At 54.2% G+C, this 27,969-nt stretch overlaps 2 protein-coding genes across 6 annotated transcripts; both read right to left on the minus strand.

The window, feature by feature from the left end:
- Positions 1 to 54: 54 nt before the first annotated feature.
- Positions 55 to 19,093, minus strand: TRPV1 (transient receptor potential cation channel subfamily V member 1). Of its 5 annotated transcripts, XM_044430369.1 has the most exons (17): positions 19,029 to 19,093; positions 16,172 to 16,313; positions 14,542 to 14,852; positions 14,030 to 14,199; positions 12,617 to 12,769; positions 11,762 to 11,902; positions 11,113 to 11,411; positions 10,706 to 10,882; positions 10,207 to 10,371; positions 9,993 to 10,088; positions 8,713 to 8,783; positions 8,121 to 8,286; positions 7,530 to 7,596; positions 6,294 to 6,610; positions 5,698 to 5,825; positions 5,292 to 5,410; positions 2,638 to 4,040 (listed from the first exon to the last, which is right to left on the minus strand). In XM_044430369.1, exons 3-17 carry the CDS (start codon positions 14,820 to 14,822, stop codon positions 3,697 to 3,699), a joined length of 2,694 nt encoding a protein of 897 aa, XP_044286304.1. In that variant the 5' UTR covers positions 14,823 to 14,852; positions 16,172 to 16,313; positions 19,029 to 19,093; the 3' UTR covers positions 2,638 to 3,696. The 5 variants fall into 5 exon arrangements, with proteins under 5 accessions (XP_044286305.1, XP_044286304.1, XP_044286306.1 ...); XM_044430370.1 differs by lacking the exon at positions 19,029 to 19,093 and adding an exon at positions 55 to 1,672 and having other exon boundaries at positions 3,949 to 4,040; positions 14,542 to 17,119; XM_044430371.1 differs by lacking the exon at positions 19,029 to 19,093 and adding an exon at positions 4,797 to 4,926 and having other exon boundaries at positions 3,881 to 4,040; positions 14,542 to 17,119.
- Positions 18,642 to 27,817, minus strand: SHPK (sedoheptulokinase). The gene is made up of 8 exons (XM_044430380.1): positions 27,741 to 27,817; positions 26,683 to 26,905; positions 26,004 to 26,145; positions 23,449 to 23,632; positions 22,522 to 22,674; positions 21,279 to 21,454; positions 20,325 to 20,525; positions 18,642 to 19,801 (listed from the first exon to the last, which is right to left on the minus strand). The coding sequence occupies exons 2-8, from the start codon at positions 26,884 to 26,886 to the stop codon at positions 19,407 to 19,409; spliced, it is 1,455 nt and encodes a 484-aa protein (XP_044286315.1). The 5' UTR covers positions 26,887 to 26,905; positions 27,741 to 27,817; the 3' UTR covers positions 18,642 to 19,406.
- Positions 27,818 to 27,969: the final 152 nt, after the last annotated feature.

Genomic DNA, 27,969 nt, shown 5'->3' on the forward strand with positions numbered 1-27,969 from the left:
AGCGAAAGCTTGCATCATTCAATTCTTTTTCCTTTTTTTTTTTTTCTCCCTTTCGTTGGTAAAGCGGAACATTGCAATCAAAGAAAGCTCTCCATTAGATATTGCTGGTTGTATTTTTCAGGGCCGGGCCAGGCCAATTAATTTCCCACCCTAATAAGAGTAGCAACGGGGGAAGCGGGCGATTCCTATGTCAGCGGTGCTCCTAATACAAGGCAGCTTTTATCCTGAGCTCCCAGAGCGATCCCTTGGAGCCACATTCCATCACCAATGGAAGACTGCTAGAAAGCTCAGAAGAACGGCTGCAATGGATAAGGAGTCCCGTTGATCTGGAGTCACCTGCTAACTTGGAATATTCTACCTTCAGAAGTTGCGAGAGACCAGCCCTATAAGGTAGGCCGGTCTGATTATCTCCATTTGATGAGGAGACAGAACCTCAGGACCAAGGGTTAACTCCAGCCCTCATGGGGGTCTTCAGGTGCGTAGGCCTTCTGCCGAATTGTTCCCCATTTCCTTAGCCACTGAGCACTTTAGGATCCCCTGGCGTCTCCACAGTTTTTCTGTCTTTCTAAAGGTTGAATCACTTCTCCTAAGGTTTAACAACTAGTGGCAAGCAGAACAAGATAAAACCTGCACCAGTCTGGATGACTTCAAAGGGGGACTGGCCAGATTCGAGGAGGAAGAGGCTCTCTGGCTACTAGCCTTGCTGGCCACGTGCGACCGCCTTTCCCAGGAGCACCTGAACGCCCCAAGTGCTGAGGATCCTGGGAAGGAGGAGGTCTTGTGCTCAGCCTGGCTGGGGGATCCTGTGAGCAGCTGGTTTGCCGTCTTGTGTGCCGCACTGGATGGACTTTGGGTCTGATCCGGCAGGGCCTTTTATCACCAGGACAGGGTCTTCTCTGTGGACCTTAAACCTCAAAGTCTGAGCTGCTGCGGACTCCACTCTCCATGCAAATTTCGTTCACAAATTGTCAGAATTTGCCCTGCTCGCCATCTCAGTGCCCGCACGTCCTGCCCCTCAAATCTCACACGTTCCCAAACTCGCAATCACATTTGGAAACTGGGGGTTTCCCCTCTGAAATGCCTCAAATGAGCATTGTTCAAAAATTAAACTGCCTTTTCATGATTCGAGTCAGTAGGGGAAAACGGTGCATTTTGGGGGGGAAATGGGGCAGTATATAAATACGAAGATACATGGATGAGATAGAAAAAACACAGGCAGAAACTTGCCCTTTCTGAACTCTGAATGAGAGGAAACACAGACAAAATTGGAAGCAAAGAGGAAAACGGACTTCCGAGCAGAATCCGGCGTGTGTTAAACAGCCCGGCTTTCCCTATTCCCAGCCACATCCTTTTAAGGAAAAAGAGGAAATGTTACGTAAGCCCCATGAAGTGGAGTTTTGGTCCCACTCTTCGCTGTGAATGGCCCATTAGTCAGGGCTGGAAAAGGCACGTCCATCCTGACTTCCGTTCAGGGATGATCTCCATCAAACAGGCACGGGTGAGGTGAGGCCGGCAACACTTCCATGAGGCAGAGCTGATGAATGAAAATCTGGTTCTTCAAGTCGGGCAGGGGAGACGCTTTTGGGCTCATGCCTCCGGGTGCTGTCAAAGAATTTCTGAGAATCCTGGGAGGGACAGTCACTGGGGAAGCCGTCCCTGAGAAGGAACTGGTCTGAAGAAGCATGCAAAACATTTATTTTTATTTATCTTATTTAAACCGTTCGTATGCCGTCCCCCATGCCAGGTATCTCGTTTCAAAAGCGGCTCCAAGCGGCCACTAACTTGGGTTCCAATGTAGGTTTTGACACCCCACGAAAGCCTGACATCTCCACCCTTTGCTCCAGCCAAGGTGCAAACAAGTACTTAAATTTGCGTGGAGACGACGGCTACAGACTGTCCCGTACGGGAGCAACCGCCCTGTCTCAGTGCTCTGGAGCCAAGCACTGTCCTCTGGTTTTGATCAGGCAGGGATGGTGGCTATTCCCCAGCTAACATGAATGCCTGAGTTCTGAAAATTTAAATCCCCAAAATGCTGGGGAGAAGATGTGATTATGTGGACCAGCCTGGTAAATAGAAACGGCCTCATCGCCTGTGGTGAGTCAGAATCGCCCGTAGGTGATCGGACACCAACATTGCTGGGTTTTTTAAATTTTTAATTGAATGAGAGTTAGTTCTCGCTCTCCTTGAGGCCACGGAGGTGGTAAATGACCAGCTGTAGTATGTGTGAGCAGGCAGGCAAGCAAAACACATTTGGGGCCTAAGGATTCTTATGGATGGATGCATTTAGCGTGCTTCCAGAAAATCCACAGGATCCCGTAAGAAAGCATCAAGGTAAAGTTTCCCCTTGACATTAAGTCCAGCCGTGCCTGACCCCAGGGGGAGGTGCTCATCTCCGTTTCCCAGCCGAGGGAGCCAGCGTTTGTCCCCAGACGGTCTCCGTGGTCACAGGGCCGGCATGACTAAACACCAAAGTGCACGGAACGCTGTTACCTGCCCACCAAAGTGGCACCTTTTCATCTACTTGCATTTGCATGCTTTCGAACTGCAAGGTTGGCAGGAAAGCACAGACATGCACCAATGTGGAATGAACCCTTTTGATGTATTTCTGTGAATCAAAAACTTGGGAGTTTTTAAAAGTCATTTTCTTTCAATCATGCATGTTTAATTAAACATCCTTTACCTTTTGGGTATGGTACTTATGTGCATCCAATATTAACCAAGCAAGACACAAAATGTTGTTTGCGCTTTCTCACTGGTGCACACACGCACAAGCTTCAGACAGATTCACACTGAAACATGGAAATTACAAGTGCTACATTTTCACTGTGGGACAGCAGCATTACCAGAAAGAGAATCGTTCATTTGTGGGACGTGGGAGAGGAGAATTAGGGGTGTAACCACACAATGGCCTCCTCCGACCCAGTTTTCTGCTCCCGTTTCAGATTAACTGACCTCCATTAGCTTGGCACCACCAGATGGTTCCCACATCAGTATTTCTTATATATCTCTTTTATAGCCCACACATTAAAACCATTAAAACTTTTCCAGGAAGGCTTTGATGGAATTGAAAACAATTAAAAAACCTAAATCCAGTTGTCTCAATGTCTCAAAGCAGTACATTAAAACAAATAGTGCCATAAAGCAAGATCGCAGATTAAAACACTGGCTTTAAAAGGTCTAGGTTTTTTTTCCAAAAGTATCCAATTGGTTCCCGGAGGAGGGGATGAGCTTGAGTTGGGGCCGAACCAAGGTCTCTTCTTGAAATGCACATTAGTGCTTTGTCTGAAGTCAGCCTTGCGAACAAACCATGACATGTTAACCCACAGTTCACAACCCAGCAACAAGCCACAGGTTGTTCGGTTAGCAAGTCATGTTTGGTTAGTGCAGCTGAGTTCAGACAACATGAGACGTCAACAACCCAAGATTCAAAGACAACCTGCCTCTCAGTTCAGAGGGTGAGTTTATGGGTTACCTGAATTTGGTCCCTGATAGAGACTGAGTTCAGAAAACATGGCCCATGGTTCAAACACGTAACAGTAAGACAGACTGAAATGGGTGGGGACAGACATTCAACTGGCTGCGAGCAACACTGGCAGAGCCTTGCGGAGTTGTCTCTGCCTGGGAGCAAACATGGCTGAACGTGGGGAAGGCCCGATTCCCAGTAATCATGCACTGGCCCGGGCCGAGAAAGCGCTTTTACAGAATTATCTTCCGATTTGGATTGGCGTTTTCATTCTGAGCATTTAGGCAACTGTTCCTTTCGACAGCCTCTTCCAGCTGCAACTTGCGGCTGAAGCCCCAGTCCACCCACCCGCTGGGCAGGCACAGTGAGGAGAGGAGGCGGGCCCGTGGCGATTTTAAGTCAGTTCGGCGGGCTAAAATCCAGGACAGAAAATAATCTGCTAGACAGATGGCAGGACATATTAGGCCTGCTGGCTTAACACTCACACGGTTCACCACGAAAGACAGAAGCGCTGCAAATTCGTGAACTCGCACGGCATCTTCCAACAGTTCACACATCCAAAAATCATAAGACAGGGCTGTAAAAGAGAAGGGAAAAAAATCAGATTTGTACACTTACATACCAATATATATAGCATTAACATACATATGTATATAATAAAAATGTTCTGATGTCATATGTGAATTATATTGAATACGAATATTAAATAACTGTTTCATAATCACATCCACTACTCATTAAGTTCAATATATTTAATATTAAAATAAATATTTTAAAATTGTATCACATATCTTATACCTATAGATATACACGTATAGATATAGTTACATATCCCTTCTCTCCAGTCAGTATGGAAATCAGAACTCAGAATGTTTGAAGAAACTGCTCTGGAAGAACCTAGCTGCAGCTGGGTGTCCTCCAGGTATCGTGGACTACAACTCCCATGTGTATTTCTTTTAGGATCTAATCCTATGCAGGTTCAGACAGACAAAGTCTTACAACCCGCAGCACAGCCCGATTGCATGACCCCTTTTTCAATGTTCAAGAATGCATCGGATTGTGTCTGCATAGTTCTGAAGGTTTTTTATTCGTGTTTTCAGTCTGTTTTTGTGACTAGGGTTGAATTTGTTTTCTCTAGGGTTTGGAATTTTTTTTACATTTTAAAATTGCGTTTGTTACTGTTAGCTACACCTTTTCGCCCATCAGGTCATGTGCAAAGCAAGCTTAGAGTATTTTATCCAACGCCAGACCCTTGGGGTGGGGGGTGGGGGGGATTCTGTAAGAAAACCACCACGAAAGAAAGGTGGGAGGGCAGACATGAAAGGAGACCAACTTGGGGAGAGACTTCTTCCGGACTCCCTGCTCTTCCGAATCCATGTTGTCTTCCGAAATGGGTTTCAGTGAACCTTCTCGCTTTCCGTCTCTCAGAATTGGGACGAGGGTCTTCCAGTTTTTCCCTGAAACTGGGGCAGTGGCGCTTTTAGCATGGATCCTCTTAAGAACACAGGAAGAGCCAGGCTGGGTCCATGTCCATCTAGCCCAGGCCTAGATCCCAGCCCTTGGGAACCCCTCTCTCCATCCTTTAACCCCCCTTTCCATGGCAGAGGCTCCCCAAAATCCAGGTTTTCGAGAATGCTCATGATTTCACATGAGCTCTTTCTTGGGTACCACCTTTCCAGTGCTGGCCCCGTCCCTGCGGAACTCCCTGCCACAGGAAATTGGCTTCCCCAGTCCCCATGTCTTTTTAAGTGGGTCTCTGGTCTCCCTGCAGTCCGATTGTGGAGATGGCGATACAGACTGGCCCCCTGAACGTCTGAAACACCCTCACCTCTGCCAGACTTGAACGAAAAGCTCAGGTTCCGCTTCAGCTCCTCGCTGTATCCACCCGGGTCTTCGTTGATGATGCCCAGGTTGGTGTTCCAGGTGGACCAGTTGACCTCGTCCACCCTGCGCAGGGGGAAAAAGGTAAAGCCTCTTTTGGGCGTTACCCGAGCCCAGGGACCCACCCCTCTGAAAGTGTCCGGCTCTGGGCAACCCATGCAAGCAGAGCACTCTGGGAGAAAAACCCTGCGGCCACGATTGGGCTGTGAGGAGGCCTGAGAAGTCCGTTTGGTTTTTTTAATCAATTCTGCATGAGCCAACTCCTGGAAAAAAACACCAGAATAAACCCCATGCTTTTCCAAACCAGAAGGGGCAGGAGAACAGAGGCCCAACGGAGGAAAGGTCGGATGCACCTGAAGCACCAGCGGTAATCGTCCTTGCCGTCAGGGGTGGTGCCCACCAGGACCTGCTTCCCGGAACGGAAGGGGTCGACGATGCACCTCCAGTAGCTGTTCTCGATGTTCAGGATGGTGATGGCACGCTGCGGGCGAAAGGAGAGCCGCGGGGGAGGGGAGAGGGGCAGGTCTCTCTGTGGGTCAGTCGGCCAGAAAAGGGCAAGCGCCCGGGTGAGATCCTGTCTCGGGGGACGCTCTAGCAAGTGGGGGCACTCTTGCAGCGCGGCAACCAAACGCGAGCACCGAGGAGCCCAGGGAAGGGGCACGGCCTGGATACTGGGACATTTGAGCTTCCGGCTCTTCCTGCCAGTCGCTAGTCCTCAGGGGAAGGGCGTCCAGCTTCGAGGGCTGGGAAAGCGACACAACAGGTAAGGACTCACCAAACAACCCGCCGCCCGGGGAAGTAGGTTATGGCCAGGGTTAAGCCTCAGCCAAGCCTCAGCCTCTTGGGGACCCTGGGGGCGCCCCGCGAACCTCTCTGGGGAGCACGCTCCAGCCCTTGCCTGGAGGTGGCAGGGACCGTCCCCCCGAGAGGTGCTCCGGCCGGGGCCCACCTGGAGCTTCCAGATGCTCTTGCTCTCCTGGGCGATCTTGTTGACGGTCTCGCCCATCAGGGCGATGAGCATGTTCAGGAGGAGGATGTAGGTGAGGATGACGTAGACGATCAGCAGGCTGACGAAGATGGACTTGAAGTAGCAGTTCTCGGTGAACTCCAGGTTGCCCATGCCGATGGTGAACTTGAAGAGCTCCAGGCAGGTGGAGTAGAGGTTGTTGTAGGAGAGGCAGCGTCTCACCTGGCAGGAGCAGCACTGGCTGCCTGTCTGGTTCAGCTCGTTCTGCACATCCTCCTCCTCGATCAGGGTCACCACGGCTGAGAACGACCGGGCAGGCGCGTGAGCCGGGCCCTCGCTGCCCCGCACGCCAAGCCGGCGTGCTCGAGAAGCACTGGACTGCAACGCCCACCACCCCGCAACGGGTTTGCTGCCTGGGGCTGATGGGAGCTGCCTGCCCATGCATCGGGGGGTGGGCAGCTCCCATCATCCCCAAGCAGTGGGGCGGGAAAAGAATTTCCCATTGCTTCCATTCTGGGAAATCCTTGCCGGGCGGCTGGAAATCACAGCAGCAAATCCAGTTGTGTTTGTTTATTTGTATTTTATGTACCGATTATTTAGTTGGAGGTTTTGTAGACTGCCCCATTAGCAAAGTCTCGGGACGGTTTAACGATACAAAACGTAAGCAAAAAAATTAAGGGTTTGCGCTGTGCCTGAGCCGTGGGGAGGGCTGTGTCCAGAAAGGGGGGCTAGCTTTCATGGAGGGTAATAAAAGAGGAAGTGCTTATGTCTCGCTGCCTGTCTGCTTTGGAAGTGCGTAATTAATCCACAGGGGTTTTGATGAGTGCTTGAAACCTGCAGTGAAGTCTCTTCTACCAGGAGACTTCGCACGCCAGCCCTGCCTACTGGAAAGGCGGAAGGGGAGGTCAGCAGGATTGCCGCTTCCACGCTGTGGGGAGACCCCCCCACACACACATGAAGGGACTGTGGCCTTCTGGGAAGCCAGGAGGGGGCAGCTCCACTCACACCTGATGCCCAGCACCTGGGCAGCCGCTCAGTAAATCTGCCAGTGCTTTGCCGTATCAGACAAAGGGGCGATTCCCACCTGCGCGAGGCTGGGGAGGCGCACAAGTGGCCCCGTCCAACCTTCGCAGCGCCACAGGCCTCCCCTCCCCTCCCCATGCGGCCACCTCTGCCCTCCCCCCCGCCAGAAATCCAGCCAGCCCCTCAGCCGGTTACCTGTCGAGAAGCCCAGGTGGAAAAGCAGGTACACGACGATGAAGCGGCACAGGTCCCGCAGCATCATCTGAGAGCAGAGGAGGTGGGATGCGGGGAAGACCGTCACTGCCTTTGCCTCGTGGCCCGGCCCCTCCACCCCCCACCCCAAGCTTGGCGAAGCCTTCCCCTGGAACTTTCCTCCCCATGGCACCCCCCCAGGATGCTTGGGACTACAGCTCCCAAGAGCCCCAGCCAGCCTGGCAAGCAGTGAGGCCGATGGGAGTCATCACCCAAAATATCCAGCGGGCACCGTGTTGGGGAAGGCGGCTCTGCTGACGATGCGGAGCCGATCTTGGGGTTTGTGTGCCCAAAGTGCCTGGTTAAATCTGGCTTCCTCGAGTCTTCACCGAGTAGGCCAAACCTCCTTCCTGCCCCCTTTCCACTGCCCTCGGGTGGCTTCCTGGCGTTGGCTCTGCCCCCCGTCCCCTGCTGGGGGCAGCCAGCGCTGTGAAAGTCCCGCGGCACCAGCAGCTCTCGCCTGCACAGCGAACGGGGCCGAGCCGTCCGAGCCACGGTGCTTGGGAGGCCCGCCGGGCCGGGTCCCGTGCCCACCTTCTCCAGCATCACGGAGTAGATGCCCATCTGCTGGAAGCCGCGGGTGTAGTACAGCAAGTTGGTCCAGCCCAGCGCCAGGGCGAACACCATGAAGACAACGTACAGTTCCTGCCGGCTGAAGTACAGCACCGCCGAGCCCAGGAGGAGGACCGAGTGGATGAAGCTGCGGGAGGCAAGCAGGGGAAGGTCAGGGGTAGAGGAGGACAGGCCCAGAAGCAGGACCGAGGGGCCAGAATGGATGCCCGGCCCAGGCGGAAGGGAGAGCTCAGAGTGGCGGACTCCCCTGCCTAGAGGGGAGGGGGCTCCCCTTTGCTGGAGGTCTCCAGACGGCGCCTGCACCCGGCTGGGCTCCGGAACACCCCCAAAAGGCCCCGCCTGATTCTAGCCCGCGACAAGAGCGTTCCCTGCGAGGGAGCTGCATGCATCGCGAGACGACGCTGGCCAAGAAGCACGACGGAGGATGGCCATCGCCTGTCTGTCCGGCCGGAGGCGGCCAGCAAAGCATTAAACTGAGCGATGTGTCGCGACAAGCCAGCCCAGCTTCCGCACTCAACCCCACCTGAAAAAAATCCGACGGCGTGATGCTTACAAAAGGAGCTCGCTGTAGCTGTCAGTGAAGATGGCCTTCAGGGACGGGCGTCTCTGGTGGAAATATTTGATCTGCAAAAGCCGGGCAGGGAGGAGAGGGCTGAGGGGGGGTCTGTCTGTGGGGAGCAGGAGAAGCGCTTCCAGAGGGGCAGCGGAGGCAGAACGAGACCGAGGCTCCCCTGGACAGGTCCTCCACGTGACGGGGGATGGCAGGCATTTCTATTTCATCCTAATAATTATTTCTGAGTTTGCATCCATGCGTGTAAGTTTATGCAAAACATTGTCCTTTCCTTGCAGGGAGAGATGCATCTCTCCTCCCCCAACCAAGACAGGAACAGCTCTGTAGCAGAGATCTGAGATTCGCTCCCTGGCATGTAAAGCGAAAAGGGTCTCAAGTGGCCGGCAAGGATACTTGGCTGCCCCAGAGAACCGCTACCCATGAGAGTAACGCTTCAGAGCCCTGAGGCCCAGAAGCAAGAGGGCTCTGGGGTGCTTGGCAGCTGGACCGTTGCCATAAGCGAGGAGGAAGAGGGGCAGCATGGAGGGGGAGGACCGCTCCTCCTCCTCCTCCTCCTGATGCTGCCATGAAATAAGAAGCCAACCAGTTCCTGTGCTCAGCTTGGTTTCAAAGGGCCCCTGCAGGCCCTCCATCCCCCCTGCGGCGAGAGCGAAGTTTGCCCCTTTCCCTGGCAGCCCACCTGGTATGGGGGGAGCGAGAGAAAAGGGGGTGGCACACAGGAAGAGCAAACAGCAAAGAGAGAAAGAGGCACGGGGAATCAGAAGGGGATGACAGAGGAAGAAAATGGGGTGGTTCAAAGAGAGGGAAAGGCACCGAGAAGCACTTATCCTATTTCTATTATTTCTATTTTTTAATTTGTTGTAAACTGTCCCAAGACGTCTGTGAAGGGATGATGCAGAAAAGTTTTAGACAGACAGACAGACAGGCAAGAAAGGGGGCGGCTGAGAGACAAGGTCTGGTCCTGCCCACCTCTGAGTCTGGCCTCGCCCACCACTGGCTTCAACCTATCATGGCTGGCATGTTTCCCCCGCCCACACCGATCTCCACCAATGGAATTAGGGCCAGACAGGTAAGAAGCACCCCTGGGGGCCCGAAGAGGAGGACCAAAAAGGAGAACTCCAGCAGCCACCAAAGGGCCACCCGGAGCGATTTTGGTCGAGCCGTCAAGCTCGCTGGGGCTTCCTCGAACGTGTGTGCCCGTGCGCAGGTACAACTGCACCACCTTTCTGGCGCTAAGAGGAGGAACTCCGCCAAGGCCTTACCCCTCTGAAAAAGAAATAGACGCCCCCCAGGACACTCAGCAGCTCCCCGGTGACCCGCAGATACTCGTCGGTCGTGTGATGGAACGCGAAGGGAGGCTGCAGGCGAGAGGCTGCGGTCAGGGAGGGCAGCGCCGGAGTCTGGACTCCGAGAGGGACGCGCCAACGCTTCCGGAGCCCGAGGATGGGGGGGGAGGTCTAGGGGGAGCTCAGCCACCTTCCCGTGCCTCCTCGTGGGCCTGTGGTAGGCAGCCATGGTGAGGATGAGGATGTGGGCGGCGTAGACGACGAAGTTGAAGTAGAAGAGGTGCTTCACGAAGCGGTCCCACTTGTCCTGGAGCAGCTGGTTGAGCGGCTCCACCAGCAGCATCTCGTGGCGGTTCTGCAGGGGGGAGAGGGATGCCCTGTTCCCACCACCAGCTTTGCCGCGCCGGCATCGGGGCTGCTGGGGAGGCCCCGGGTGCGTCCACGACGACCGGGGAAGACGCTGGGAAACCGCAGAACCGTTGGCCGGTGGGCGACAGGGAGTCCTTTGGGGGACCCCGAAGGGCCAGGCTGGGCCTCCAGGGAGGGACACGGGCGTGCGGTTCAACCCGGCCCCGAGACAGGGCCGCCTGCTGCAGGCAGGATGGGGGGGGCCCTAAGCCTCCACTCCTCCCTGCAGGTGTGACCTGGCCAGGAGGCAGGACTTTCGCCGGGGGAGTCGTCCGACCCACCGGTGTCTCACTGCTGTAAGCGATGATCTCCAGGACAGAGTTTTTCTCGCAGGTGTCGATGCTGGAAAGGTCGTAGAGCGAGGAATGGACGGGGCCGTACGCCCACTCGGTGAATTTGCGCGAGAGGTGGCGGCACTCCGGCTCCTTCATCTCTCGCCTGAGGATGTAGGCAAAGACCTGGGGCGAGAGGGGCAGAAACGGGGCGCCACATTCCGAGAGTCGGAAGCAGAATTCAGGGGGGGAAGGGGGGGCGGCCACCGGCACGGGTTTCACCTGCAGGCTCCCCCTGCCTGTCGAAACTCCTCTGGAAAGGAGCACCCGCTTTTTTGACTGGGGAGCAAAGCACCTGCCCGCACCTGAGAGCTGGAGGCCTGGGGAGCCACCCCTTCCCACCTGCCTCCTCCCACCTGTATCTTCCCGGTCTTGGCTGCCAGGGTGAGCGGCATCAGCCCTCGGCGGTTGGCGATGTCCTCCAGCCTCAGGGTGGGCTCGATCCTGGCTCCCAGGATGAGGATGTCGTTGTACATCTTGGTGACGAACTTGGTGTTGTCCTCCGTGTTGTCGGCGATCTCCACCAGGGCGTGCAGGACGGTGTTGCCCATGGAGTCCTGCGCCGCCAGGTTGGCAGGGTGGTACGGATTCTCCAGGAGGAACTTGACGATGTTGAGCTGGTTGGTGCAGGCAGCCAAGGAGAGGGGCAGCTCACCTGGGGGAGGCAGAAGCGAAGCGGGGCCCCTGGCAGCGTCCCAGGGGGCAGCTGGACGCTGAATTTGGGACCAGGGGGCAGAGGAGGCCCGGCTGGTGGTGCTGTGACCTGCAAGGGGCCCTCTGGGGCAACCCAGAGACGGGCCTTCCCCATGGGGGCGCCCATTTTAAGAAATGCCCTCCCCACTCCAAAATTAAGACCTGCTTCAGGAGCGTGTTAAAGGCCTGTTTCTTTACCAAGGGCTTCCTGTGCTGTCTGGTTAACCTCTTGATCCGTGCCTGCACTTTTGGCTTCAGTGCCAAACAGTTTCTACTGATAAGGGCTTTGTGAAGAAACGTGCAGGAACCTACCAAAATAGAACCCGGGCCGTCCTTTGATCTTCTGGAAGAACTCCCCGTGGGCTCTCGCGTGGACGTCCGCGCCGTTCTTGACCAGCAGGCTCACCAGGTACAAGTTCCGCCTCTCGATGGCGATGTGGAGCGCCGTCTGACCTGCGGGGGTGTCGGCCGGAGGGCAGTTGCGAAAAGATGGCTGGGAACCTCGCGCAAGACTGGAAAGAGCTCCGACTCCCGACTTCTGATCGGTGGCAACCAGCCAAGGGCACTGCTGGCCTTCTCCAACTTGGGCCGTTCCGTCGCCTGAGACTACAACTCCCACCATCCCTGGCCACTGGACCATGCCGCTCGGGGCTGATGGGAGTGGCCATCCAAAGCATGCAGAAGGCCCCAGGTTGGCTGAGGAAGCCTGGCCGATCAATGTTTGTTTGGCCCTCAGCTGAGATGCAGGTGTGTGGCCAGGCTGGGAGACACATCCAGCCCCCTCCGAACCCTAGTCCGGCCTTCCAGTTTCCCCGGCAGCTGCACCCTGTTCCCCTGAACTTCCTGCTTCCCTGCCAGCTGCCAACCGTCCAGTTTTGCCCTGGCTCCTCTGCAGCTGCTTTCCTCAGTTACCGGTTGTAGGAAAATACATGCGTTGGATGGCAGTTTTAGCCCACATTTCTGGCCACACGCCGCCCAGGGGAACCAGCCTCCAAGAGCTTCTGAGGAACTCAGCTCCGCCCTCGGGCCGAAAGGGGCCCCCTGCCCTGCGTCGGAGGTCCGGCGCTCGAGAGCCACTTCCCCGGCGTGGGCAGGGCGGAGGCGTGGGCCCCTCCCCGGCTCCCCTTGACGGCCCCAGCACCGACCGCGGTCCCTCGCCGCCCTCACCCTTGTAGTAGCTGTCCGTGTACTCGGCGTTCACAAACTCCTTCAGGTTGTCCGTCTTCTCGGCGATCTCCAGCAGGAGGGGAATGGTGTCGTTCCGGCCGTTGTGGAGGTTCAGCATGGCTTTCAGCAGGCAGGTCTTCCCCGTGTCCGGCTCTGGGTGGAGGACACAAGACACGGTTGTGGCGGCAGAGCCCGGGGCACAGATGGATTCCGGCGGACGCGGGGCCGGGGCACCCCTGGGCCCTCACGCTCCGGGGGAGAGGGATCGTTCACACGAGGCGCACAAGCCCCTTCCTTAGTGGTTACTAGTTTCATCAAAGGCGACAGAAGAAGCCCCCTCCGCATATAAAGCACAGACGGAGACCAGAATGAGAGAACTGGGCATGTCCAGCCTTGAGAAGAGAAGGCTGAGGGGGGACATGAGATCCCTCGGTAAGTACCCCAAAGGCTGCCACAAAGAGGAAGGTCAAGACCTCTCCTTGCTGATGCCAGAGTGCAGGACACGGAACAATCCGTTCAAGTTGCGATAACCCAGGTTCAGGCTGGGCATCAGGAGAAGCTTCCTCACGGTCAGAGCAATAGGGCAGTGGGACCAGCTGCCTGGAGAGATGGGGGGCTCTCCCACCCTGGAGACACTCAAAAAGGAACTGGGCAGCTCCCTGAGTGGGGTGGTATGACGTGGTGTCCTGCAGCAGCAGGGCGCTGGACTAGATGGCCTTCAGGGCCCCTTCCAGCTCTGCTCTTCTGTGATCCTATGATCTACAAGCCCCTTATGCTACAAAAGGGAGTGTGCAAAGCAACATAAAGTCACAGGAGAAACTGCTCAGCTCCGCTCAGAAGGAGCCGGGAAGTCGGGGAGCACTCGACGGAGGGTGTCCTGCTGCCCACAAAATTCAACAAGGAGAGCCCTGGTCCCGTCGCCCCACGGGAGTCTCTGCTTTCAAGGGGGAGGGTTGGGGAGCCAGCCCCTCGGCCCCCGCTGCATTTGGAATACGGCAGAGTGGCCAGCCAGGTCTTTGATCCGGCACATCACCTTACGCGGACAAGCTGCTGTGCCCCCAGAACAACATCTCTGCAACTTATTTGTAAACATATGCAATATATTTATGCAAATAGATAGATAGATCTGGTGGCCAATGGGTAGCAGGATCAAAGCAGGAAGAAGGCTGGAGTGGGGCAGTTCCCAGAAGGTCCTACTGGTTGGGCTTCCCCCCTACTGGGACAATACAGGGGCGCTGCTTGGGGGTCCTATGGGGTGCCACACTGGTCTCTTCTGGCTGGAAGGTCCCTGAGCAAGACCTGGGAAGCCCCCGTGCCTCACCCTCTCCCGCTGGTGACTCAAAAGGGCCGGCGATGGGGGCAGTCTCTCCAAAACCACGGCACGGCGCAGGGGCTTCCTTCTCGGCGGCTTACCTTTGAACTCATCATCGGTCAGACTTTTCAGGGACTCCAGAAGGTAGATCAGCAGGTCGTCCAGCTCACTGGGGTCTCCCTGGGCCACGGCATCGAACAGCCTCCTTCGGTCGTAGATCCGGCACGCCTTCTCCGCACGCACGTCGAGGGAGGCCTTGGAGAGAAGCTTGCTGCAGGGAAAGGGGCTTTGGGTTACTGAGATCGGAGATGAAACGCGCTTGCCTTCTCGTCTCCTTGCCGCCACGGCTGCCCACCTTCTTTCCAAGCGCAGCAGTCTTGGAACAGTGGGATACAGAGCTGCAGTCCTCCCGGCCAAGGTCTCGGCACAGAATCGCCTTTTGTTTCCAAAGACGCGTGGGGTGCCGAACTCCAGAGCCAGTGGAACACACCGGATCCCCACTCTGGGGCCCCAGTCTGGCCAGACGCGGTGGGCACGCCCCCCCCCGCCCCACACCCGCGGAGCAGAGGGCCCCGACGGGAAGCCTGTGCTCTCCCCTGCAGGGCCCGCTCACCTGGCGCAGTGGTTCTCACACCTGCCCCTCTCCACGCTGAGGCTGAACTTGATGATGGGGCTGGAGACCAGGTGGTCCACCTGGTAGAAAGAGTCCATGGGGGCCATGTCCTTCTCGCAGTCCCCGATGCCGAATCGCGCGCGCCGCATGAAGATGTTGTGCTTGGCCACCTTGGGGGTGCCGCTCGCCGACTCCTCGCCGTCCGTGTGGTCGTCCGTGGATTCGGACTCCTCCAGGTCTGAGCTGCCAAGTTTCCGCATCTTGCCCAGGATCCCCGACATGGCCGCGGGAACAAGGACGAGTCCAGGGGCCTGGAAGCCAAAGAGGGGAACTCTCTCTCTCCCTTTCAGCACACGGGCTCTTCGCAGGCCCACCCTAAAGCTCTGGGAATTAAGGACCGGTCTAAAGCGACCAGGAAAAAGAGCAAGGAACGGGAGGGCTGCCAGGCGAGGCCTGGAGGGACAGGTCTTATGTCACCCCAAAGACTAAGCCATGAGCTTCTGCGGACAAGGCACCGCTTTGCCGCCATACACGGAACGTTACCCTCGTGGGCTGGTCCGTCCCGATGCTTTTAGGAGAGCATCCCACAGAACAGGCGAAGCGGCACATACTCCACAAAACGTGCTGCTGAAGGACAGGCATTACGTCTTTAAGATGGGGGTGTTGGCCCTCAGGCTGGGTGATAAATCTGCCCCCCCCAGCGCAGGGGGCTCCCATGTTGCAAGCAATCCAGCGGGCAAAATCTACCAGGATCAGCCCCTTTGCGGCTGGCTCCCCACACACCCAGTTCAGAAGAACCGAGAAATCAAACCGGGGGTGCTGATGGTTGTTTCTGGAAAGGTTTGCTACAGGTGTTTGTGGTGTGCAGCACCGGTTTGACTGAGTGCAAGGTGGAGGAAGAACTGGCTGAGCAGCCGTTGTTATAATTATTACGATTGTTATCATTACTTCTTATCATCATCTTCATCATTATTTTCTTTTCTATGCCATCCAGAAGCTCTCTGGGTGGTGCACAACAACTTACTACAATAATATAATAAATTATCCACAATAATAAATATAGACATGCTAAGGACACAGATGCCGGGTATTCACACCATATGGATTTCTATAGAAGTATTTCTTTCATTTCTATAATGCGCAACAGCTGAAGTGCTTCATTTTTCTCCTACAAATTAAAGAACTCCACCTCGGTTACTGTACCAAAGCAATGGTTTTGAAGGGACAAGAAATTACTTTACTTTTATCTTCAAAAATAACTGCCCCACAGCTCTTTTTCCCAGGTGGATGGGATAAATAAATAACTCTCCGCCATTTCAAAAAATGCTAGTGCCTTGCATACTTTTTCTAAGCCACCAGCATGGTGTCCTCCAGAAGATTGGAACTACGATCTCCAGCATTCCTGGCCATTAACCTCAGGATCAAGGGTCTGGAGGACACCCACCTTACCACAACCCTGTAACGTGGGTCAGTATTATTCCCATATTGCGTGTGCGTATGTGAAAGAGACGGGTGAGAATGATAGGTTACCGTATCCAAATGAGGCAGATTCTACAAACCACTGAAGTTAAAGGTAAGCAGTCAAAATCCAAACTCAGCTTCCCAAGCAAAGGTAAAATGCAGGACTTACTGTTCTCGCAAGAGTCGGGCTTCCGCTCAGCGAACCTTTAGCCTTCTGTGCGAGTTGTTCAAGTTGTCACTTCTTAGGCGTTGGCTAGGAGGGAATCGGGGTGGCTACCCCGTTTCATTCGCTTCTAGATTGGTTCGTACAGCTGCAATTTTGATAGGCAGGCAACAATGCCAAAAGCAACCCAGACTTGAATAATAGAATAATGGAAAAGACAGAAGCAGAAGCAATTTCTATTCCCAGGAGTCCGGCAAAGCTTTTTGCAAACAAACACAAAATAATCATCATCTTTGCCATGTTTGGTATTACTGATTTCTTTTCCAGTTTGCAGCAATTTCCTATCCGAGGGGAGAGATGCATTTGAATTGTGGCTATCGGTTTTCTTGGGGTCTTGGGTGGCTATGTTAATGTTTTAAGAAGTTCTTGCTTACTACTTTTATTATCACACTCTTCCTACAAAGAGCATAAGGACACCTATGTGAGTTCTTCGCCTCTTATTTTATCCTCACAACAACCCTGTGAGGAAGGCCGGGCAGAGAGCTTGGATGGCTAGGCCAAGCTCACCCAGTGGGCTTCGCAAAATTACTTTCAAGCTATTGGAGCTGGATCTCCAGGGTCTCCCTCTGAGAAGCCCACCGGCATCCGGCACGGGGGGACGGCGACTCCACCAGGTCAAAGAATCATTCAACAGTGGCTACCTGGCTGCCTGCAGAAGTGTCACATGCCAAGCAGAGGTGACAACTGCTTCCCAGCACAATATTGTGGTGTTGTTTCCTCCCAAGCCTGGCCGCCATATCCTATTTTGACCAAAACAGTTTTCTTTTCGTTTGCCAATCTGCACGCCCCTGTGTTCACCAGGCATCCCCTGAGAAGGCAGAAGTTGGAGCGGCATCTATTTATTTGGAATTTTTGTATGCCGTCCCATTCGCATAAGCCTCAGGACGGCTTCCAACATTATAAACAAACAGTGATACTGACAAGAACATATAAAATCTGGATTCATCCTGGCTAAAAGATTTTAAAACCAATAAATAACATTAATAACTATTAAAATATCATTTAAATAAAAAGGTCTTGGCCTGGTGGCCAAAAACAAATAACGACGGCGCCAGGCAGACCTCTCTGGGGAGCGCATTCCACAGATGGGGTGCCACTGCAGAGAAGGCCCTCCTGTGAAGTCTCTCGGACTAATCTGAACATCTGGTTCAGGAGTCCAGCCAACTGGGAACCAACTGAACTTAGGCGAGACCCTCGGCTTCACACACGCCCTCGGGTTCCAGCCAGCCAGGCCCGTTTCCAAGAGACCCCGTTTCATTTCCCCTGCCCTGCCCGAGTGTGACTCTGCCGGAAAGTGACGATTCCCATTGCCCTGGCTTCAGAAGTATGAAGGGACCGCACTCCTGGCTTTGGGCAATCCCTTTGCTGGTCTTCGGACTTTGCCAGGCTTGGCTCATTTTCTCAAGCTTGTAAAGAAAAAGAAGAACCAGGCCCCTCTTGCGATTCTGACCTCATTGCCAGTTTGCACAGCCCAATTCAAATCCAGGACAACACGGCCCTACCACCGCAGCCAGACTTCCGCCTAAAACCATCTGAAATAGTCATGCTTCCAAAGAGTCCTCTGAGGAATAAGTAATTGGAAGAAAAAAGAGCACCCCCCATGATAATGCAAACAGAAATTAAAGAAAGAGAAGCAGCCACGGAAATGAAGGGTCCATTTGTTGAGAGCTTTCCGATGAGCTCAGGACACAAACATCAGATTGGGGGAGGACGGCATCGTGCTGAGGGAATCGTGCGGAAGAAAGAAGGGGCAGATCTTCAGGGTCCCCAGTGTTCAGAAAGGGGCCTGCGGAAGGAGCAACGGCCCCGGCGTTCACTGGGCACGGAAGCCACGGATAATATGGGGACCTGGTGCAGGCAGGGATCCTGCAAGCGGGGGAGCTCCTCTCCTCCCCACACCACCGTGACCTTGATGGGAATCCTACCCCTGCGAGGGAACCGCTCTCGGGGAAGGGGGAAGCCCCTGCTGGGGTCGAGGCCACGCTTCCCATCACAGCTCAGTAACTCGGCATCCGATTTTGAAACGGACGTGCTTGGGAGCCACATGATAAAAGTCTCGTTTGCCTCAGGGGTTGAGGGCCAAATTCAATCTTGGGGAAGCTCTGGGGACCGTGGCTGAGCCACGGATGTGGACGAAGGCGCAAGAGGGTGAAGCACCTTTGGCTCAGAGGTCAGGCGATCAGGAGAAACGTTTCAACCTTTTGAGACCGGGCGGGGAAAGGCACAAAAGATGGGAAACGACGTCAGGTTCAGCAGGCGGAGGATCCAAGGGGCACAGCCTTCGGGGGGGCAGGGGGGGCTGAAGGACCAAAGCTGAACCTCAGCCCCTACGGGCCCATGCCCCGATCAGCCACGGCATCAAAAGAAAAACACGAGGCTCCGAGCACGCGACAGACGAGGAGAGAGGCCAAAGAAAGAGGTGGAAAGAGTGACTTTATTATCACTCTTGGACAGAGAGGTCTGCAGCTGTTACATGCCAGAGATGGCCTGAATACGGTTGGCCTTTGAGGGGATGGCAGTGCCCCAAGCTCCCGGCTGCAGCCGTGTCCACAAAGGCTGGCCCAGCGCCCCCAACCCAAGACCCTCCCAACGCCCAGCCCACAGGTATCGTGGGCATCAGCTGGGGCCGCGTGGAACTAAGGCCAAAGCACAGCGAAGCTCCTTGGGCGGGGAAGGCTGGCTGAGAGCGAGAGAGGACTGCAGTCAGCTCCAGCAAGGAAGGAGACACAGAAACAGAGCGAGGCCGCAGGGGCCATCTAGTCTGACCCCTGCTTCCAGCCAGCTCCACTCGTGACGTGCCTACCATGTGCGTGTCCGGCCCATCCTTGCATGCCCTCACCGAGGGGGCCTCCACCTCCTTGCTCCCGTGAGCAGCAGAAAGGTGAGATCAGCCCAGAAGAATCTTCCACGGGAGGCAGCCACGGGCTCCCCTTTCCCCCCTTTGCTAGTGAAGAAGGGGCCCTTTTGCAGGGCTGGTGGGAAGCGCTACGCCCCAGGGAGGCACACTTCCTACAAGGGAAGTCTCAGGGAAGCCAGCAGCCTCGCAAAGCTAGAATTTTCGGGCGGGTGGCTTCAAGCGCTCTGCGGTTCTTCCGCAAGGGTGGCCCTCTTCCCCGCCCAATCCTTCGGCTTCTGCGCATCCTGCAGGGAGAGGTTCCACAGTCCAGCGGCTGGCGCGGCCTCACGTCCGGTCCAGCATGGCCATCGCTGCGCCCCTGGCCGCGTCCACCTCGTTCCCGTAGGAGACCGGGAGGGCAAAGGCCCGCTCCACCTCCTGCCTCATCACCTCGTTGCGGCACAGGGCGCTGCCGCCCGCCAGGATCCGCGCCGCCCCGGCCTCCTCCAGGCGCTCCGAGGACAGCATGCCGTGCAGGTTCCGCACCACGCCCCGGCACAAGGCCCGGGCCACGTGGCCCAGGGAGAGGTTGGAGGCCGTGATGCCCGTCACGGAGGCCAACTTCTCTGGCGAGTGCCTCTCCCCAAAGATGGTCGGGCAGATGTCAAGGCCGGAATTGGTTTGGGCCAGGGCCGCCTCGATCACCTGGGAATAGAGGTCTGTTTCCGAGACCTGGACTCCTGCAGAAGGCCAAGAAAAAGGAGGATTGGGGGTGAGGTGGGGTCAGCGTGGCACAGAGAGCAGAGCTCTCGTCCCAGTCGACCGTGAAGCTCTCTGGGTCACTTTGGGACCGTCCCTGCCCTTCAGCCTGATCTACCTTGCAGGGTTGTTGTGAGTACAAGGTAGGTTGCCCTTGGCTGCTGGACGAAAATGCCTGAGGCACGCACGACAAACCGAAGGAAGCACACGGGCGACTTCCCATCAGGAATGCAACTATTTTAAAACCATTCCCACAGCAAAACCAGGGCTGGGTGCGGATGGAGCAGAGCCGCTGAGAAGCGAGAGGTAAGCCTTCTTTCACATAGGTGTCCGTACAGGTTCCCAAGGGAGAAGAGCACAAATTGAAGGGATCCTCTCCGTGGAAAAGCCGATAAAGACCGAGCGGACCTTGCTCTCCCCTGTCCACCCCCTTTCCCTTGCATCTCGTGCCTTCTAGATTGTCCGCCCCTCAACGCAGCGCCCCGTCGTGCCAAAATGCGTTACCCAGCTCAGCCGTCCAGCCGAGGAGCGTGCTCACGAACGCTGCCATCACGTTTCCGCCGTTCAGAGAGGCCGCCACCGCCAGATAGCTGTCACCGAAGTACGGGTAGTAGGCCACAGGCGAGCGGGGGTCTGGAGTCTGCGCGGGCTTGAACCCGGAAGGCATCAGGAGGGTGAGCTGAGCAGACGTCCCGATGTTGAGAACTGAGAGGAGGAAGTGGAGAAGGTCGGTGGGAAGCGGGGGACCGGCCCGAGGGGTTAAATCCAGGTCCTTGGCTGAGTGCAGGGGTGGAGACCCCGGTCCCTTCCGCACTGGGCCCACCCTTTCCCATCACCCCGGCTGCCTTGCGGTTTTTCCCAAGCTTTTGTGCAGCTTTTTCACCAGCTAAAAGGATTAAATGACTTACTAGCAGCAAGAGGGCAAACCCACGATAAGCGAGCTGGTGCTTTTGGCCTTGCTCTTGCGGTTTTCCAGCCTTTTAAAGTTGGAGGACAAGCTGCACCAAAACCAGGAAACCGGCCAACACTCCGCGGCTGCGGGAAACAGGTGTGGGTCCAGAGCAGAGGCCGCATTTGGCCCGTCGTTCCCAGGGCATGTGTGCTAGAAAACTAGCATGTGCAAAAAATCGGAACAGAGCTAAGAAATACCTTGCATTGCAGGAAGCAAAGTGTTCTTGATTTGGGGTTTGTTTGGTTTTTTTTTTTGGTTTGAGATAAAACTGCTTTAATCATCCATTTTTGCCCCTGGAATTTCATTTTAGTTGGATGCATATAAAGCAACGTTGACATTCCTAGAATACCTCGTGAAAAGATGCTTGGTTCGCAGAGCTCACGCGATTCGGGCACAGAACCCGAGCCACTGAGCTGCAGTATTTTAATTATAAAAACACAGAGTGTATGGAGCAATTCAGCTCTGGGTCTCGGCAAGCGAGAACTGCGAGCTGTCCACACACATACCTGCATCAGTCTTTTCCCTCATGCTGGAGTAGACAGAGCACTGGAAATCCCCCAGAGCAGCACCCACTTCTGCCCCTTTTGGTATCCGGTGCCACACACTGCAGGTTTCTCCTGCCAGGTCTCCGGACTGAACCACTTCAGGAAGCAAATGGACAGGGAAGTGGGTTTTTCTGAGGCTGCAAGCAGAGACAGAGGTCCAGGTGAGTAAGCTCAGGCCAAGGCAGAAAGGTGACCTTACACACAGTGGGGTTTGCAGGTGAAGGAGATCCGGCCGAGTCCTGCAGATCATACTTGCATGAAGTCAGTGCTCGAATTATGGGAAGGGGAAACATTTATGAAACCTCTAATGGAATGAGCCATCTCCTGGCCGTACAATCCAACAGACACTATCCTTCTCGAAACCGGAGCCCTCCGTTCTTCCTAGAGATAATGGGATTTGCAGTCTCACATGGCTGGAGGGTGTCCCGTCGGAGAAGGTGGCAAAGGACTACTGAACTCCAGCACGGCATTTTTAAAATTCCAAAACGGCGCCAGGAGGCTGTCTCAGGAGGTAAAGGATGCTGCAGTCCCACACTCCCATCGGGGTAACAGAGGCACTCCACTGCGGTGGCTTCTTAAGGGACTCCACCACCACTGCAACACAGCACAAATCAACCCAAGGGGATAAGGAGGCAAGTGGGAAGGTTTGTGCAAGCGTTGTGAAGGCTTTCTGAATTTTCTTGAACCTCGTTTGGCGTTAGTTTTTCTAAAGACTCAAAAACCACAAGCAGTTAAGATCCGAGGAGCAACTCCAAGACAAGCTGCTGTTACGACAGTGCTGTGCTCACACCATGCTAGCAGTGACGTGAGAACTCAGCAGATCCGCACACAGTTTCCGCCAACCTCAAGCTGGGCTAGCGAGCAGTTTGCCTTCGCTGCCAGAGGGTGGTGGGAGTCCATCCTGTCTTGGAGTCCAGGTCCAGCCAGAGGCCTTGGACCCCAGCTCCTGCAAAGAACAAGCCGAGATGCTTCGAACGAAGAATGTTTACAACTATTTTGGAGTTCCAGAGCTCTCCAATCGATTCCTGCTGCTATTCTCCTCGTTTTGACCAGGTAACAATCCTTCCCCCATGTATCTGGAAATAAACCGCTCTGTGCACAAGTGGACTTACTTCAGAGTAGGGGCGCAATGAATCAATTATTCCTTTCCGTAAAGCAGGCTCCCCCAGACGAGAGGCCCAGCCTGAGTCACAGCTCCACTTACATGTCTGTATTCCAGCATTTACTCGTCGTGTTGAAGTAGCCCCAACTGGCTGCGTTCTGGACAGACATCCGTGGCCATTCCCGGCCACACAGCATGGTCACCACGTAGTCCTGGATGGTTCCAGCGGCGTCGTAAGGCTTCAGGAAATCTGGGCTACCAAAGAAGAAACAGAGCACGGCCTGCAGCTGCCCATGACCTGCATTTTTATGGCCAGCTTGATTTTTCAGGGGGAAAAATAACCCATTAATGCACAGGAAGCGGGCCCTGTGTTGCTGCAGTCCAAAAACAGCAGCCAGGGGCTGGTGACATGGGATCTGCAGAGGTTGTGAACCGCAATTCCCAGCTTTCCTGATCATGGGCTGTGCTGGCCAGGACAGATGGGACTTGGAACCCAAATTGTATAGAAGGCGCCATGCTGGGGCCAGGCTGCTTTGACTAACACAGGAGAAAACTGCAGTTCAGGCCAGGAAGTTGCGCAATGAGCATATTACTGTATTCATATGGAATAGGTATTTTCTCGTTCTTGTATATTACTGTATTCGTATGGAATAGGTATTTTCATAGAGAACCCTATGGGCTTTGGGGCAGCATACAAATGCAATACATGAAAATCATGAAGAACGAGGGTCCCAGAAGTCTTGGTCTGACACCTACATTGCAACCTTTCGGGCACCCTGGGAAGGCCCTCCCACTTCCCCAGGCGATGTCGGGCTCTGAGTTTCTGTTCACAAAATCCTTCACTGTATGTTAAACGTCTGCCCAGATACTAGCTTCCACTTTTGCGTCTATTCTGTCCTGCAGATTTAAACTTGTATACTGTGCGTCATGTTGCATTCTAGGGTTTCCATGCTTGCAAGCCACCCTGGGAGCTTCCACCGCTGCCCAGGAAAGAAGAGCGATGAATAGCCGAACTAGCGTTTGAGGTACCTGTTCTTCAAGTACCAGTAGATGGTGGCACAGGCGTGTCCTGTGGTCACGCTGAGGTGTGACTGCGGTTGTGGGAGGGAGGACAGGAAGGGACCGCAGCAGCGGCCGTCCTGCCACGTGACCAGGTGGCTGACCTCGTCCGGTTCAAATTTCAGCCCGGATTCACACGCCGTCCACTTGCAACCTGGAACGGACAAGGCTGTCGGTAGCGGAGGGCGACCTGTTCAAAGCAGCCCGTGCCACAGGGAGGAAAAGAGGGACCACAACACCCACCCAAGGGCTTTGCTCGGTCCACTGTGCTGGAGCCGCGATCAGAAGCTGGAGCTGCGGAGCACAGAAGCGCTGCCATTCACCTATCACGGAGGTCCTCAAACTTTTTCGACAGGGGCCAGCTGAAAGGCCGTGGTGGCAGGGGCGTGCGTGCTCGTGCAGGGAAGGCGGGTGTGACTGCGGTCACCCCCCCCCAGCACAACCGCTTTCGCACCCGTCTTCCCTGCATGAGCACAACCGCAATTGTGGCCATCTCCCCACTGAGTACGCCTGCGCCAGCTCGGAGATCGTTTTCTCTGAGCGAGTCCAAAAGCTCTGAGGCGGGCCGGATAAATCAGCAGGGTGGGCCAGATCCGGCCCATGGGCCGTAGCTTGAGGACCCATGATCCATCATTTTTACTAGTCATATTTGAATCTGTCCGATAGCTACTGGGTGGATTATAAGCAGCTAAAAACACTAAACTAACCCATAAAAAAGTAAACCAATTAAAACACAATACAGATACTTGAGAGAATCATATGATACAAAACAGCACAGAAATAGATAAAACAGAATCTGGAAGAACGTCCCTAAAACGCCTTGGAGAAAAGAGAAGTCTTTTTCACAGGGCAGAGATCAGGATGTGGCCGGTTAATTGTTACTTCCACAAGGCGCTTCAAAACTACAATGCCTCCCCTTGAGCCCAAGTAAAGATGGGCACCAGAATGCTGTACATTGCTTGGAAGCATGCTCAGTTTTCCGGCTAACAATTCAAAAAAATCTTAAGAAACAAATTCGTAGGCCCTACTTCAGGGACTGTTAAATATATTAAGGATTGCAACTCGATTTTTAAAAATGCTATAAAATTAAGATGAAGTATAACACAACACAAGCAACAATGGCACAGAAAAAAGAGTTTGGGGATATAAGCCAGGTTTTAATAACCACCCAAAAAGATTAAAAAGCAAGCAAGCTTTATCAACCTACTTCAGGGAAGAACTTCCCCAGCTGCAGGTGGTTGTAATTTGGAAAAGGCCTGACTCTTAAAACATCAAATAAATTAGCACAAGTTTTTTTTCTTTCTTCTTAAAATCATTTCTTTCCTTCTGCTTTTTAAAAGCAGCTTTCAACCCTGTTCTGGTCTTTTGCATCTAATGGGCTTTTGGCAGATCATTAACAGCAATCCATTAAAAGACACAAAGATCCGTTTAACATAAGTGAATAAACCAAGGAAGAATCCTCATGTGCAGCAAGAGCACTGTGGTTTCTTTCTGTCTGATCTACTCAAGCAGCAGGAGAAATGATGAGCATCATTTTGCTAGGCCAAGAACAAGGAGTTGAGGCATCAGAAATATAAAAAATTAAGTGCTTCCACTTTGAAAACATATTGCATTTTATTTTTATTGATTTGGCAGGATGCCACAGGACACTGAAAATTAAGCAATCTACTGATAGAATGCACTTTTGTGATTGTGTTAGCTTTTAAATAATAACGACACAAGTGGCACATCTCTTAGGGCAAGTATGGACCAGATAATCTCTGACATGGACATACTAATGCGGTCAGAAAATTGGTCTTACGATGCACACTAGCCCGGTTTGCTCAAGATACTAATCCATGATTTTAGATTATGGTTTGTTGTCCTATCCTAGGTGTGTTTGGGAAATGATTGAACAAACCATGGTGTATTTTATCAGCCCCTGAAGTGTCTGCCCTCCTCCATCTATTTCTGCAATGGTTTTGCAGTGCTGTTATAATACCACATGCGGCTGTGGTTTTTGACCACTCTTGCCCATCATCTCTGTAGCCTGGCAAAACAACCTGCAATTCTGGGCACATACACAGTGACAAGCCATGGTTCAAACAACCCAGAGTTCAGAAGCCAAAAAACAAACCTTGGGCTTGCTTTCTGGGTTGCTCCTGGTTAACAAACCATGGTTTATTAATATGGCCACCTTCACCCACCCAGCATTTAACAACCCATAGCTGCAGCATAAACTGATCGTAGCACAACAGAAATGCTCTTTCTTTTAAGTGAAAGCAGCCTTAAGATGCAAATTTATGCAAGTCTGGATATGCTGGGGTGTGCTGGGAGTTGCCCACTCCTTTCTGTCTAAACTTGGATATGGTTGTGCCTGTATTACGGCACTAGGATTTCAGATGCTAAAAACATATAACATATAACCTGGAGTCGGGAACCTGGTTTTTTTAATGTTGAATTTTAAAAACAGTTACCTCCATATAGATCTGCAGGAAGGAGGCAAGAGAAGAAATTAGAAAATGTTTCTGAAAAGCAGATCTTACCTCGACCTGTTTTCCAGAACATGACTCCGTGCATTTGTCCAGAGACACCAATACGGCACACCCTTTCGAGGTCTCGCGGCGGGAGGTCTGCAAGGCATTTGTTCAAAGCAGCTGCAATCTTGTGGACATCTTGCTCATCTCCCTTGGAAGGAAGACAGAGAGAAAAAGCAAGTCAGCCGCGAGCAGCCATGCCTAGCAACCACCTCTCCCATTGCTTGCAATTCTGCGTCTGGAACCTACTTCCTATCTGAGTCCTAGAAAAAGCTTGGATTTCTGCTTGCGAATCTACTGTTGTCAAAGGTACAGGAGCGGGGGGGAAAACACATTAATTTAAGTCTGCTGCTGCCGCTCAGCCCGGACAGTCTCACAGCAGGAATGAAAAGGATCGGGCCCAGCAGCCAAATCGGAGGGTCACACCTCCTCAGCCCAACCCTTTCCCCCCACAACCCCTTTGGGCTTCTCAAAGTTTCTGTAGCTTCCTCCTTGTTCTAAATGATTAAAATGCCTCTCAGAGGCTCTCTGGCAGGTCATGAGAGCTTTAAGCCAAGTCAGGAGAGTAGTTTTGCTAGGTTGGCTCTGCTTATCAGCATAATGCAGCCCCTGGTAGACTGCTCCTGAAGGTAGAAGCTCCACCTAGCAATCCTGATTATGAATAAAGCATTAATTCCTCTCAATTCACCTGTGGACCAGCATCAGGGCTCTCCACCTTCGCTTGGGTGTCCTTGCTGCAACTCGCAACCACAACTGGCCCCTGCGCTGTCTCCTCCACCAAGACAGCTTTCACCGATGTGGTACCCATGTCAATTCCCAGCACGCATGCGGCCGTGCCGGGTGGCCCAGCCGGATTCAACGCCTTGTCCGGGGCTTTTGGAGGCGCCTGCATTGCCTGCCGTCTGGGCTCCCTGCAGAGAGAGAAAAGGGGGACAGCGTTGGGCCCAGTTCGGACTGGCTCAGGACCAGTACGCATGGCATGCACATTTCGGGGGTCACGAAGCCACGCCACTGAGCTCCGTGACTTAACTCCAGGGAGGACACGGAGAAGACCGGGTGGACGATCGAGGGACTTGCTCTTCTTCCACTGTGCAATCCTAGACAGGGCTTTTCGGGAATCAAGCCCCACCGCCTTCACTGGACTTTATTGCACAGGTCGTTTTAAGTGCCTTTCTGTAGAATAAAACCTGCCCTCCCCCCCCCCACATCACCTCCACTTTCCCTACAGGCATAAAAGAAAATCAACAAAATAGACTAGAATAGCAGCATTTTGAAAGCCCACTTGGAGTCAGGCTTGGGGTAGCAGCCAATGAGAGCAAGAGGGCAAGTTAGCCGTGATTTCATAATTTCAGTGGGGATTAAATCGGCTCGCCCAGTCGGTTTCAGCAGGTGTCCTGCAAGCGCAAATTGCACTGGTTGTGCCAGTCAGCCAGGGAGCCCACCTTGGGCCAGCCACAGACTCTCGGCCCAGCCTACCTCACAGGGCCGTTGTTGCGAGGGCAAAACCGAGAGGAGGAGGAGGAGGAGGAGGGTGCAAGGTTCCTGGACTCCTCCGACAGGAGAAAAGGCGCGACGTGCATACCGCACTCCCCTGCGGGCAGGCGCCATTTTCTTCAGTGGGATTTACCTCCGAGGAGGCACCTGCACCAGTGCACCCTGCAGCCCAGGAGGGAAATTTAAGGACCCCCCCCCCGCTGTCGCCCCCTCCCCTCCAAGCAGCGTGTCATTAAAGCGCAGAGTACACACCCCGGCCGACGGTGCTGCGTGAACCCGAAACGGGCAAGGCGAGCCCGAGCTCCAACCCGACCCTGGTCCGTCTGAACCTCGGCGTCGCTTAGCCTGAGGGCAGCGCGCCGCACTCAAGATGGCGGCCTCGGCCGCCCGCCCCCATCTTGAGCGTGTCATTCCCTTTCCCGGCCCGCTATCGAGCCGTGCACGCCCAGAATGGAGGCAGCCGAGCGCGGCCGCCATCTTA

Source organism: Varanus komodoensis, unplaced genomic scaffold, assembly GCF_004798865.1.
Source record: "Varanus komodoensis strain SLA01 unplaced genomic scaffold, ASM479886v1 scaffold20_1, whole genome shotgun sequence".
Classification (NCBI taxonomy): Eukaryota; Metazoa; Chordata; class Lepidosauria; order Squamata; family Varanidae; genus Varanus; species Varanus komodoensis.

Coding starts and splice junctions, on each gene's coding strand:
- SHPK (XM_044430380.1), bottom strand. CDS start 26,886: ATGCAGGCGCCTCCAAAAGCCCCGGACAAGGCGTTGAATCCGGCTGGG. Junction 26,146..26,682: donor GCCCTGATGCTGGTCCACAG/GTGAATTGAGAG, acceptor CTTCCTTCCAAG/GGAGATGAGCAAGATGTCCA. Junction 23,633..26,003: donor GTTCTGGAAAACAGGTCGAG/GTAAGATCTGCT, acceptor TGTCCGTTCCAG/GTTGCAAGTGGACGGCGTGT.
- TRPV1 (XM_044430369.1), bottom strand. CDS start 14,822: ATGTCGGGGATCCTGGGCAAGATGCGGAAACTTGGCAGCTCAGACCTG. Junction 10,883..11,112: donor CCAAGACCGGGAAGATACAG/GTGGGAGGAGGC, acceptor CTCTCGCCCCAG/GTCTTTGCCTACATCCTCAG. Junction 7,597..8,120: donor ACTCCGTGATGCTGGAGAAG/GTGGGCACGGGA, acceptor CTCTGCTCTCAG/ATGATGCTGCGGGACCTGTG.